At 34.9% G+C, this 14,237-nt stretch overlaps 1 protein-coding gene across 1 annotated transcript; it reads left to right on the forward strand.

The window, feature by feature from the left end:
* Positions 1-11,760: 11,760 nt before the first annotated feature.
* On the forward strand, positions 11,761-13,433 carry LOC111399843 (LRR receptor-like serine/threonine-protein kinase ERECTA). The gene is made up of 2 exons (XM_023027335.1): positions 11,761-13,110; positions 13,368-13,433. The coding sequence occupies exons 1-2, from the start codon at positions 11,761-11,763 to the stop codon at positions 13,431-13,433; spliced, it is 1,416 nt and encodes a 471-aa protein (XP_022883103.1).
* The last annotated feature ends 804 nt before the right edge of the window (positions 13,434-14,237 follow it).

A 14,237-nucleotide genomic window follows, 5' to 3' on the forward strand; every position in this document is an offset into this window, starting at 1 on the left:
TGATCCAAAATTTTAGGTTCGAGTTCGGCTCGAGTAAAATGATCGAGCCTTTTTTCGGGCCCAAGCTGGGTCAAGTAAAAGCTTGGCCAAAAAATTAGGCTCGGGCTTTTCCGAGCCAAGTCGGGCAGGCTCGGTGTTTTGGTTTTTTTTTTCCTATAAATATGGCAGCATTGCCTTTAAAATAAAATTATATATATATATATAATGTAGGCTTGTGAGCCTAAGCCGGTGAGCCACGCGGGCTGGCTTGGGCTTTGCCCAACACCCCAAAACGAGGCTTGGTAGAACCAAGTCTCGAGCTGGGTGGGTTTGAGCTTTTTTCGAGCCGAGCTGACGAGCCTGATTGCCATTCGTAACACAAATACAACACAAGCTACAGAGGGGATGCATGAAGAATGGCAGCCAAGTGAAGAAAATCCGAGACTAACCTAGAGAAAAAGGGGCTGCCAACTTGTTGGAATTACACAAATATTGCAGCTGGGGGGAAATTGGGGCTGCCACATATATATATATATATATATATTTCACACACAGAACCAGGAAAAAAGGGAATTGAGATACATTGAAAACAGAACCAAGAGAAAATTCATATACATAGAGCAAGCGGCTGGATATATATACACACGCAAACATTGGGCTGCTTTTGGGGATAAAAATACAGAAATATATATTGACGGGAGGGAGAATTATATACACACAGAAAAATAAAAATGGCTGATTTTGTTGGAAAAAATGGTTATGAAATGGGTCAACTTTGAGCCCAAATTTTAGTAGGACCCACCTATTAATTAATACGGGACTTAGCATATTCACATTCTACTCCGTGAGATGATTAACGTAATATATTTATTTGTCGAAAATCATTTAAAATTGAATGAAATATTAAGTGTTAAAGTAACCCACATAAAACTAAGTATTATGGAAGAATTTGATTTTTCAAACACTTATCCCACATAGGAAAGTTAGAAAACTTTGTTGTGGTTTATAAGGTGGAAGTTTGGAATTGGACTTGGACCCCAAGGGGTACCAATAGTTTTTGGAAGGGGGAAGACCTATATCCTATTTGGTTCTATCATAAACCCACACGCACGCGCCGCCGTCCGACCGGCATGAGCACGTGCCCGTCTCCGAGTCTGGTTCGGGTGCGGGTGGACTATATTAACTTTTTGGACAAAATTTAACATTATGAAATTTAAATTTTTGGTTTATTTCGGGTGATTTTTTGGTCTGGATGGATTGTTTAACAGTCGTCTGTTAACCAAACAAACAGTCGACTGTTAACCAACTTAACAGATGCAACTTTTAGAATAACATGTTTGTTCCGGGTTTTTGAGGTTTGTCTGAAAGGTGACAACTATTCGAATGGCCACGAACAAGTCTATAAATAGCCTGCCTCTCTACCAGAAAATTTACATCATTTTCATTGCAAACTTTCTGTGCTTTGAATCTCATTCACCTCTCTCTCATTCTGATATTGTCTTGAAATAAAACACACTTCGTTGTGTTCGTTGGAACTCCTGCAGATTGCAGTGCTGCTTCTGTAGGAGACGAAAATTTGTTCTATCCTGGGAAACGATTGCTGGACGCCTTTAGCTTCATTGAAGGCAGCAAGTTCGTTTTAAGGAAATATCGTGAAGTCGGCGGGCTCGAATTACCTTTTGGATCCTGTTGATCATTTCTTACATTCAGGTGATTCTGTCGGATTGGTTTCAAAGGAGTAACTTTAAACTTTAGAAACAACAATCTTAAAACGAATTTGTATTATTATTCTGTTTCTGTTTCTACTCCTTTTTATCGTTGATCTTCTGATTGTGTTTCAGAAATGACAATTTCTAGTACCATACTCCCGAATATGATCGGGGGAAAACCAAAAAAAATTTAATGAGTTAGATTTCAAGCGTTGACAACAAAAAATACTTTTTTATCTGACAACATTAAATCTGGCTAAATTTCTAAAAGAAGATGCGCTTTCATATATCGAGCAAGACAGTGATGCAGAAAAATTGGCTGCGGTTGATGTATGGAAGCATTCTGATTTCTTGTGCAGAAATTATGTACTCAATGGATTGAATAAAACATTATATAATGTGTACTGCAATGCTAAGTCTGCAAAAGAACTGTAGGAATTTTTGGACACAAAGTACAAAATCGAAGATGCCGGTACGAAGAAATTCATCGTCGATCGTTTTTTGGACTATAAAATGGTTGACAGCAAGACTGTCATATCCCAAGTTCAAGAACTACAAATCATACTTAGCGACATCCATGCCGAAGGAATGAAACTAAGTGAATCATTTGAAGTCGCTGCACTGATTGAGAAATTACCACCTTCATGGAAGGATTTCAAGAATTACCTAAAGCACAAGTGGAAGGAAATGAAATTTGAAGATATCATTGTCTGATTGAGAATAGAAGAAGACAATCGCAAAACTGAAAAAAGGAATGTTGCATCTCATTCGATGGAATCAAAAGTCAACATTGTAGAAGGAGGCTTCAAGACTAGCAAAAAGAGGAAGTACAATGGAGATGGACAAATTAGTTCTTCAAAAACTACTAAAAAGTTTAAAGGCAACTGTTACAATTGGGGCAAGGCAGGACATCGATCCAAGGATTGTCGAAAGCTAAAGAATGTAAAGGGAAAAAGAACATGAGAACCTCACTGGTAAGGTACAAGACATGAATCTTTCTGCGGTCGTCTCTGAATGCAACTTAATTGGAAACACTAAGAAATGGTGGGTGGATACTGGAGCTATTTGTCACATATGATCAAACCGCGGGATGTTCTCTACTTACAAAGTGATGGATCACGATGAACATCTCTACATGGGAAACTCGTCATCTTCCAAGGTAGAAGGACATGGGAAGATAGTGTTGAAAATGACAAGTGGAAAAGAGCTCACTTTGAATGACGTTCTTCATGTGCCCGATATTAGGAAAAACTTGGTATTTGGTTCTCTACTAAGTAAGAACAGGTTTAAGCTATTATTTGTCTCAGACAAATTTGTACTCTCAAAGAATGAAATGTTTGTAGGAAAAGGCTACCTGAATGAGGGGCTCTTTAAGTTGAATCTAATGACTGTTGTACCTCCAGTTATGAATAAGAGTACATCTTCTTCTTACTTGCTTGAATCATTTAGCATTTAGCATGAACAATTAGGACATACAAATTATAACACTTTGCGTAGACTAATCAAATTAGATTTATTACCAAAGTGTGATATAAATCCTAATCACAAATGCGATATAAGTGTAGAAGCCAAAATGTCACGTCTACCCTTTCGTTCTGTTGAAAGAAATACTGAACCCCTAGACTTAATTCACGCTAACATATGTGATTTAAAATTTGTTCAAACTAGGGGAGGTAATAAGTACTTTATCACTTTTATTGATGATTGTACTTGATATTCCTATGTGTATTTGCTCAAAAGTAAAGATAAAGCAATTGAAGTGTTTAAACACTATAAGTTAGAAGTTGAAAATCAACTTAGCAAAAAGATTAAGGCCATAAGAAGTGATAAAGATGGTGAATACGATTCACCATTTGAGAAATTTTGTTCGGAACACGGAATTATTCATCAAACTACCGCGCCTTATTCTCCTCAATCTAATGGTATTACTGAACGTAAGAATCGAACATTGAAGGAGATAATGAATGCTACATTAATAAGTTCTGGATTACCGCAGAACTTGTGGGGGGAAGCCTTGCTTTCTGCCAACTATATTCTTAACAAACCACCACATCGAAAAATGTAAAAGATACCTTATGACGTATGGAAATGTCACAAACCTAATTATAAATACTTGAAGGTATGAGGATGTTTGGCTAAGGTAGTAGTTCCTAAACCTAAAAGGGTTAAGATATGACCTAAAACCATTGATCGTGTATTCATTGGTTATGCCGACCATAGTAATGTGTACAAATTTATGGTATATAAGCCTGAAATACCTGATATGTATGTTAATACGATTATTGAATCGAGGGATGCTACATTTTTTGAAAATACTTTTCCTTATAACATGCAAGGTGAATCAAATTCAGAAAAGAGATCTCATGAAAATGAAGAGACTATAGATCAAGACTCTATAAATGAACAACCTAGATGAAGTAAGAGGGCTAGGACGTCAACCTCCTTTGGGCCTGATTTTCTAACATATTTGTTAGAAAATGATCCTGAAAGTTTTAAAGAGGCTATGTCATCAACCGAAACTTCATATTGGAAAGAAGCTGTTCATAGTGAAATTGAATCCATACTACAAAATCATACTTGGGAATTAGTAGACCTCCCTCCCGGTAATAAGCCTTTGGGATGTAAATGGATTTTCAAAAGGAAAATGAAAGCAGATGGATCAATTGACAAATATAAAGCAAGACTTGTCGCTAAAGGCTACAAGCAAAAAGAAGGTCTTGATTATTTTGATACCTATTCTCCTGTGACAAGAATCACTTTTATACGTATGCTTATTGCAATAGCAGTATTGAATGATTTGGATATACATCAAATGGATGTTAAAATGGCATTTTTGAATGAGAAATTAGATGAAGAATTTATATGGAGCAACCTGAAGGATTTGTGGCCACAGGACAAGAAAAGAAAGTGTGTCGACTTGTTAAATCACTATATGGATTAAAGCAGGCTCCTAAGAAATGGCATGAAAAATTTGACATGGTTATGATGTCAAATGGTTTCAAAATTGACGGGTGTGAGAAATGTGTTTATGTCAAGAACACTTCAAATGGATATGTCATGGTATGTTTATATGCAGATGACATGTTGATTATGGATAACAATGATACCATAATTCAAACTACAAAAAGGATGCTAACAAGTAGATTTGAAATGAAGGACTTAGGTGTGGCCGATGTTATATTAGGAATTAAAATTTCTAGAACATCTGATGGTCTCATATTGTCTCAATCACACTACATTGAGAAGATTCTGGATAAATTCAAGAAATATGATATTATTCCTATGAAAACGCCTATGGATGTTGGTATGCATTTTGTTTCCAATACTGTTGATAGTAAGTCTCAATTGGAATTCTCTCGTATTATTGGCAGTTTAATGTATGTCATGAATTGCACTCGACCTCATATTGCCTATTCAATTAGTACGCTAAGTCGATATACAAGTAATCCAAGCACCGATCATTGGAAGGATATTGTTAGAGTTTTAGGGTATTTAGAACATACCCAAAATTTTGGATTGCACTATTCGAGATATCCAGCAGTATTTGAAGGATACTGTGATGCAAATTGGATATCAGCTACTAAAGACTCCAAATCAACAAGTGGATATGTTTTTACACTTGGAAGTGCTGCAATATCATGGAAATCTTCAAAACAGATATGTATAGCTAGATCAACAATGGAATTTGAATTCATTGTATTATACAAAGCAAGAGAAGAAGCCGAATGGCTACGAAACTTTCTAGAAGATATTCCATGTTGGACAAAACCTGTGCCTGCTATATGTATCCATTGCGATAGTCAATCAGCAATTGGTAGGGCACAAAATGAAATGTATAACGGTAAATCTCGACATATATGTCGTAGACACAATACTGTTAAACAATTGCTCTCTATTGGCATTATCTCTGTAGAGTATGTGAAATCGAAAGAGAATATTGCAGATCCGCTAACTAAAAGTTTAACAAGAGAGCAAGTTGAAAGTTTATCGAAGGGGATGAGATTAAAACTAATAAAATAATCAAAAGTTTTCATGGTGGCAACCCAACCGAGTTGACTGGGGATCCCAAGATCTAGGTTTAATGGACAACCAAACTGTGAAAAACTTAGTATGCATTGGGAAGATTTTACTCCTACCCATTCCTCTGATGAGCCAGTGCCTAGCTACTGTGAAATAGTTTAAGATACGCTTTTAATGATTTCTATATCTTGATTCATTCAAGTGGAGTATAACATAATACTCTTTATGGAAATCACCTATGTGAGTGAGAAGGGGCCGCTTCTAAGAGAATTAGGTGATGATGAATTCTCTAAAAACCACTCATGAACCAGGAGGTGCCCAAGGCCAAAATGGACACAAACATGATAACCAACTGTGTTCAAAGAAAACTGTGTGACTTCTATTGTTTAGGTTTCCATAAACGACTGTCTATTCTAAGCAACTTGCTATTGATTGGCTAAGAAAATCTGATAGATTTTACTAGGGAAAGTTCAAAGTCATTGACTACTTATCCCGATGCAGTCTTCTTCAATTTTTACTTTGAAAAAATACCATATGTTATCGTTTAGAAAAAGGCCAACATATTTCATTCAAGTGGGGGATTGTTGGAAAAAATGGTTATGAAATGGGTCAACTTTGAGCCCAAATTTTAGTAGGACCTACCTATTAATTAATTTGGGACCTAGCATATTCACGTTCTACTCCGCGAGATGATTAACGTGATATATTTATTTGTCGAAAATCATTTAAAATTGAATGAAATATTAAGTGTTAAAGTAACCCACATAAAACTAAGTATTATGGAAGAATTTGATTTTCCAAACACTTATCCCACATAGGAAAGTTAGGAAACTTTGTTGTGATTTATAACGTGAAAGTTTGGAATTGGGTTTGGGCCCCAAAGTGTACCAATAGTCTTTGAAAGGAGGAAAACCTATATCATATTGGGTTCGGTTATAAACCCATACGCGCGCGCCGCCGCCGTCTGACTGGCACGAGCACGTGCCCGTGCCTGAGTCTGGATCGGGTGTGGGTGGACCTTTGCACTATATTAACTTTTTGGGCAAAATTTAACACTATGAATTTTTGGCTTATTTCGGGTGATTTTTTGGTTTGGATGGATTGTTTAACAGTCGTCTGTTAACCGAACAAACAGTTGATTGTTAACCAACTTAACAGATGCGACTTTTAGAACAACATGTATGTTCTGGGTTTTTGAGGTTTGTCTGAAAGGTGACAACTATTCGAATGGCCACGAAAAAGTCTATAAATAGCCTATCTCTCTACCAGAAAATTTACACCATTTTCATTGCAAACTTTCTGTGCTTTGAATCTCATTCCCCTCTCTCTCGTTTTAATATTGTCTCGAAGTAAAACACACTTCGTTGAGTTCATTAGAACTCCTGCAGATTGCAGTGCTGCTTCCGTAAGAGATGAAAATTTGTTCTATCCTAAGAAACGATTGCTGGACACCTTTAGGACCATTGAAGACAGCAAATTCGTTTTAAGGAAATATTGTGATGTCGGTGGGCTCGAATTAAATTTTGGATCCTGTTGATCATTTCTTACATTCAGGTGATTCTGTCGGATTGGTTTCGAAGGAGTAACTTCAAACTCTAGAAACAAAAGATTTTACATACACACGCAAAGTTGAGAAAATTTGTGGAATTAATCACGTTCCACCGATTTTTGTTGATGTCCTTGACTAGAATAGATATAATTTGTCTTGGAATAGATTTGGGCCGCCACTAGAATATATTTAATTTGTCTTGGAAAAAAAATAATAATTACAATAGCATTATCGATTGTTTTATTTTTGATAACCGTAGGTGTCAAGACTAGTCTACGTACACCTCGACTAATCTAATGGGGCCCTGAAGTTTGCAGTTGAATCCTCATCTCAGTAGTTATGAGAGGAGCTCGAATTAGTGACCATTGGAGAGAAAATCCAAGGACTACTGAGCTACCTCTCAGGGTTAATAGAATTATCGATTGTCAAGAACGCAAGACCTAAACTAGCTACATAGTCAAGAATTGGAATAGATAGTAATAGGTGAATTCGTAATCTAATACACACATTCCTTAAACATTCTAATTTTGCATTTTGCAAGCTTTCATAAATTAAGTTAGATTAATTAAAAATCACAAATCACTTTTGTTTATTTACTTTGAATCTAATTAAATACTAATATACTCGATTAAATTTTATTTCTAGTAGGACGATACTCTCAACTCACTAAATTTATTTCTTGTTAACGATCCCGTACATTTGCAGGTTTCGCACGAACAGTACCCAGCTTTTCATGTCTTATATATGTATCCAAATTTTTTGTTTGCATTGAATTGAACCATGTCATGTAGCCTAAGTAAACTCGGCAATTTCTTTCGAACTTTCTATCTTCCATTTATATTTTTCAAAGTAACCATATTTTTTATATATACGCTATTATAACGTGATAATTTATAGTGAATTAATTGGTCTGTTGAATATATAGTTTTCTAATTTAGATGAATCTGACATTATAAAAAATATTGTCTTAAAGACATTTTTTGATTCATGGCAATCCCTTGCTACAAAGTATGATAATTAAGAATAGCGTCTCTTCACCGTTTGTACGTAATTTTCTCGTATTTAACAAAAGACTTTGACTAGACTCAACTATACAACAGTACAAAAGACTTTCACGTGTCATCTCACAATAACATAACGTATTAAAGACGTTCTTGTACCGTGTCTAATGCGTACAGAAGATTCCGTTGTGGAATTAATCTCTCTATGCTCAACCAATCCCAATTATTTTTGTTTTCCAAAGGGCTCCTCCACTGTGCCGTGTCTGATGCTTTCGTAAGATTATAAATGATGGTTCTATGAACACAAAAAACTCAAAAACTTAAAGCATCTTTTATCAGTGTCAGATAAAATAATGGAGCTCAAAACACTGCAATTGGTACTGTTTCAGTGCATGAAACTATTGGTTTCTGCTGAAATTAGGTGCATAGAGAGTCCATCTTAAATATATATATATATTTTTTATTCATGGCAGTCCCTTGTTGCAATGTTTGGTAATTAAGAATACTGTCTTTTCACCGTGTATACGTAATTTCCCCGTCTCTACCAAAAAGTATTGACTAGAATCAACTATATGATAGCACCAAAGACTTTTATGTGTCATCTCACAATACCAAAACGTGTCAAAAGAGTAATTGTTTTGGCATTAATTTCAATTGATGTTTCCAAGACTAATATAATGGGTTCTTCAAGTCAATAGTGCTATAAATACGTTTCAAATTATGGCGTGGTGACTACTTAATGATTTTTTATTTTTCAATACTGCTATAAATACGTTTCAAATTATGGCGTGGTGACTACTTAATGATTTTTTATTTTTTTTTTCAAATTAACCATTTTTTCACAATGATGACTAATAGTGAATTATTTGATCTCTTGAATACATAGTTTTCTAATCTAGATTAAGATCATGACATTATAAAAACTATTGATCTTAAAGACATTTTTTTTTTAATTCATGGCAGTACCTTGCTCCAAAGTTTGGTAATTAAGAATAGTATCTTTTAATTGTGTGTACATAATTAATTTCCGAATCTACACCAAAAGGCATTGACTAGAGTCAACTATATGAAAGCGTCAAACACGTCTATGTGTCATCTCACAATATCAAAAGATGTTAAAAACTTTCTTGTATTGGCTTCAATTTCAATCAATGCTTTTCAGACTAATTTTACCGGGTTTTCAAAGTTAATAAAGCTATAGATACATTTAGTGAGGTGACTACTTAATTGTGAAATTAATATAATATTTAAGCTAAACCAATCCCAGTTTTATTTTTGTTTTCCAAAGGGGTCCTCCACTTTTACCGTGTCTAATGCGCAAGTGAGAGACTCCATTGTGGAATTAATGTCTCTAAGCCCAACCAATCCAAGTTATTTTGTTTTTCCAAAGGAGTCCTCCACTAAACCGTGTCTGATGCTTTCGTGAGATACTATGCGTAAGGGTCACTATCACTGCAGTGGTGTCAGCCGCTGTCGTTGCAGCGGTGATAATGCTGCGCCACTGTTGTAGATATGGTGTTGGTTTTCTGATGTGTATTTAAGGTGTTGGAGGATGTATATTTGCAAATTTTGATTGATGTACATTGTAGGGTTTAGATATTGGGTGATTTGGTAGATTAGATTTGGAACTAGGTATTTGGTTGGTGGTGGTGGTGCGATGGCGATGGTGGTCATGCAACCATGGTAAAGTGGCATGGTGTTCTATGGGATGGATTGAAGAGTTTATGATCAATTATTTGGATTTTTATGAACATTAATTATTTGGTCAATTTATGTTCAATATGTGATTTCTAAAATAAAGGGGCTTTTTTCTTTCCTATTTTTTTTCCATTTTTTTAAAGGTCCCATCGAAGAAATAACAAACCCTAAAATAGTGATATTAGATCTTTTATACCGGCCTCATCTTTATCAAACTTATTTGTCTTCGTCTTTCAAAAAATCACGATTTCATAACCCTAGCCCATTCCCATTTTGTTCGTAGGGCTCGTTCGTGACTTCTCCCAATAGATGAATTAATCTCCGGTTCATTTCGCCATCCCGACTAGTGAATTAAGATTCATTTTTTCAAGAAACTTCAATTTCATTAATTGATTTGTATCTCTATAAAGGTAATTACTGTCACCTAGAACTTGACTGCTATTCTTTTCGTTGCAAAATTGATTCATCACTTCAATTGATTGTATAGTATATTAAAATCCACAATGTTAAAAAATATCTCATTTTTCTATTGATAAATGAAATGTGGATTTCCAGCCAAGAAAAGTGAAATTACGATTAAATTTGTAATTATGACTCACAATTTGTTAAGTTGTGTTCAAGTAATATGATAATTTGTGACCTAAAAATAACCTGTGGCCAATTAATTTGATAATAAGTTGTGACTAATAAAATATGTGATCTGTGATTGAGTTATCTATTAATTGATAATTTGTGATCTATGTACAAAATTTGTGAGTTGTGACTGTAATTTTTTTAGTATTGTGACATTAATATATATATATATATATATATTTATTTATTAATTAATACAAAATTTTTAATTATCTATTTTACTAATAAATTCTAATTTTTACCTGGTTTTCGTAAGCTTAAAGGAACTTTTTTATTTTTTGTTATAACTACCTTGAATATGTACCGTGTCTAATGCGTAAAAAAGATTCCATTGTGGAATTAATGTCTCTAAGCTCAATCAATCCAATTATTTTGGTTTTTCAAAGGGGTCCTCCACTATACGTGTCTGATGCTTTCTTAAGATTATAAAATGATGGTTCTATGAACACAAACAAATCAAAAACTCAAAGCATCTTTTATCAGTGTCAGAAAAAATAATGAAGCTCAAAATACTGCAATTGCTACTGTTTCTGTGCATGAAACTATTGGTTTCTGCTGAAATTAGGTGCATAGAGAGAGAGAGACAAGCTCTTCTCCAGTTTTCAGGTAATCTTAGTGGGTTAACGCGGGGAAGTGAAGAAGATAAAGGGGAATGCTGCAATTGGTATGGCGTGGAATGTACCAGCACGGGTCACGTATTCGACCTCGATCTATCTTATATGTATTTAAGAGGTAAGATAAGTCCAGCATTGCGAGAATTGCAGAACTTGGAATATTTGACCCTCAAAAACAATAATTTGACAATTGATAATCTTAATTGGCTTTCTGATATTTCTTCGTTATCTTATCTCGACTTGAGTGGTGTTGACCTCAGAGTTGTAACCAACTGGTTACAGCCAATAGCAAAGCTCTCTTCGCTCGAGGAATTGTTCTTGTCAGGCTGTCAACTCCGCGATCCTCCGTCTGCATTTGATGTCTTTGCAAATTCTTCTTTGTTCTCACTTTCTTCTCTTGATCTATCCCACAATGAACTCACTTCCATTTCGACATTTGATTCAATGTTTAACTTTAGTGGAACTCTTTTTTATCTTTCAACAATGTGTCTTTCAACTTGAGCATTGATTGGATTCCTACATTCCAATTGGAAATAATACGCCTCAGTCATTGTAATATGGGGCCTTACTTTCCAAATTGGATTCAAAAACAGAATTCTCTTAGTGAACTCTCTCTCTCTTTTGCTGGTATATCCGACACATTACCCAATTGGTTGTGGAATAGGTCTTTTATGGAATATTTAGATCTCTCTCACAATAATATTAGTGGTAGGATGCCTGATTTGACCATGTCTATTTATGAGATTCTGGATTTAAGTTATAATAATCTATCAGGCCCAATTCCATTGTCAGTTTTTCGACATTCAGCGAACTTGAGACTTTCTAAGAACCTATTATCCGGATCCATTTCCAACTTATGCACAATTTCTGAGCGGCTCCCAGTCCAAGCCCTTGTTCTCTCGAATAACCAATTAGACGGTGAGCTTCCTGGTTGCTGGATGAACATGCATGATCTAACTGTTCTTGATTTGGCAAATAATAAGCTCTCAGGTAAAATTCCCCCCAGTTTAAGCACTCTGAGATTCCTTTCGATATTGCATTTGGGTAACAATAATTTCACTGGTGAATTGGGTTCCTGTTTGAAGAATTGCAAACGGTTGAAAAAGTTAGATGTGGGGGGAAACAAGTTAACAGGTAAAATTCCAGCATGGATAGGAACACACCTAAGAGGTTTGGCTGTTCTTAACCTTCGATTTAATAGTTTTCATGGATCCATTCCTCTAACAATCTGCTACCTTACTGTCGTTCACGTCTTGGACCTTTCTAGGAACAACATTTCAGGAAAAATTCCCCGATGCTTAAACAATTTTACTTCTTTGGCTCAGAATGATGGTTCACCTATTCTTGATAGGAACATTTGGTTGGAAGGGCAACAAATAGAAGACGATGACAATGCTTTGGTTCAATGGAAAGGACAAGAATCAGAATATAAAAGACTAAAAAATATGAAAGGCATTGATCTTTCTAGCAATAAGTTGGTCGGAACTATTCCTCAAGCCTTTTCTGATTTGAAAGGTTTACTTTTCATCAACTTATCTAGAAACCATTTAACAGGGAATATCATTTCAAACATTGGTCAATTGGACACATTAGAATGGCTTGACTTGTCTCGAAATCAACTTTCTGGGGAGATTCCGAGTGGACTTGCAAATCTACATTTTCTTAGTTTTTTGGACTTAGCATACAATAATTTAACTGGGAAGATTCCACTAAGCACTCAACTACAAAGCTTCAACTCATCTACATACATTGGGAATGATCAACTCTGTGGAGATCCATTGGCGGAGTGTCCTCATGACCCTTCTGTGACTAATCATGGCAAGGTCAATATTGTTCAAGAAGATGATAGGTTTATAAATCGAGATTTCTATTTCTGCATGATATTTGGTTTTATTATTGGGTTCTGGGTAGTTGTTGGTACTCTAGTCCTCAAGCATTCATGGAGACATTCCTATTTCAAATTTTGGAATAACATTGGAAATTGGATGTACGTGACAACAAAAATCAACATGACTAGATTCAAGAGAAAAATTTTGTCCTGAAGGTTCGTTAATATACTCGCTTGCGCAATGACTATGTATGGTATTTATGGACATAAATATAGAAAACTTTTAATATGGCCTGTTAATATCCTAATCTTGGCTTTGTTTATAATTGAAATCAGGTGCCCCTTTTTGAAGAAGTTGATGGCTGGAGTGGTGCACGGGTTGCAACTGGTGTTGTTCTTTAATCTAATTGACAACGTTGTCATATATTCTATATATTTACAGAAATAAAATCAGTTCATTCATTATTTACGAGTCACTTTGTTGTGAAATACTCAGTTTAATTATTAAAATTAAAAAAATGTTTTAATTGAGATCAAATAATTCACATATTTTAACAGTTATTTGCATAACGCTTTCTTAATTTATAAATGATTCATCTTTTAGGTATTTATAAATAACATATTTTAGAGGTGGTGTCCTTATTTTGACTCAGTACAAATATTTTAAAAAATTTGAATATTAGATGCTTTATCGGATGGCTTATTTGCGCAATACCCCCAATATGTGGACCTATTGCCAATTAGGACAATTCCACATGTACATAGTTTTTTTTTTTTTTTTTAACTTAATTCTTTGTCTACTACTCATAATAGGGGGTGGGGACCACATTTGGGGATTTTTATATTCACGTGGGCCCGCGTGCATTTTGAGAGGGGGACAACTTTCAGTATATTCCTTTCGGTACAAATGAAATTGTCTTGCCAATTATCATCCCACCTTTTCAAATTGATGGAAACCCCTGGATGAACTTTGAAATGTGGAATGTCCCATTTTCTTTTATTTTCTCAATAAATCCTTGTGAATAATGAATATACCCTCATCTTTAAATAAAAGAAGAAAAGAAGAATAAAAAAAAGAAAAAAAGGCGCAAATGCAAATAAATAATTAAAAAATAAAAATGAATTTCCTATTGAGTAAAATTGGATCTACTTAAATTAGTAAACTTCACCATATCTCTAGTTGGATTTCAACCTAACCAACTGCAA

Source organism: Olea europaea, chromosome 9, assembly GCF_002742605.1.
Source record: "Olea europaea var. sylvestris chromosome 9, O_europaea_v1, whole genome shotgun sequence".
Classification (NCBI taxonomy): Eukaryota; Viridiplantae; Streptophyta; class Magnoliopsida; order Lamiales; family Oleaceae; genus Olea; species Olea europaea.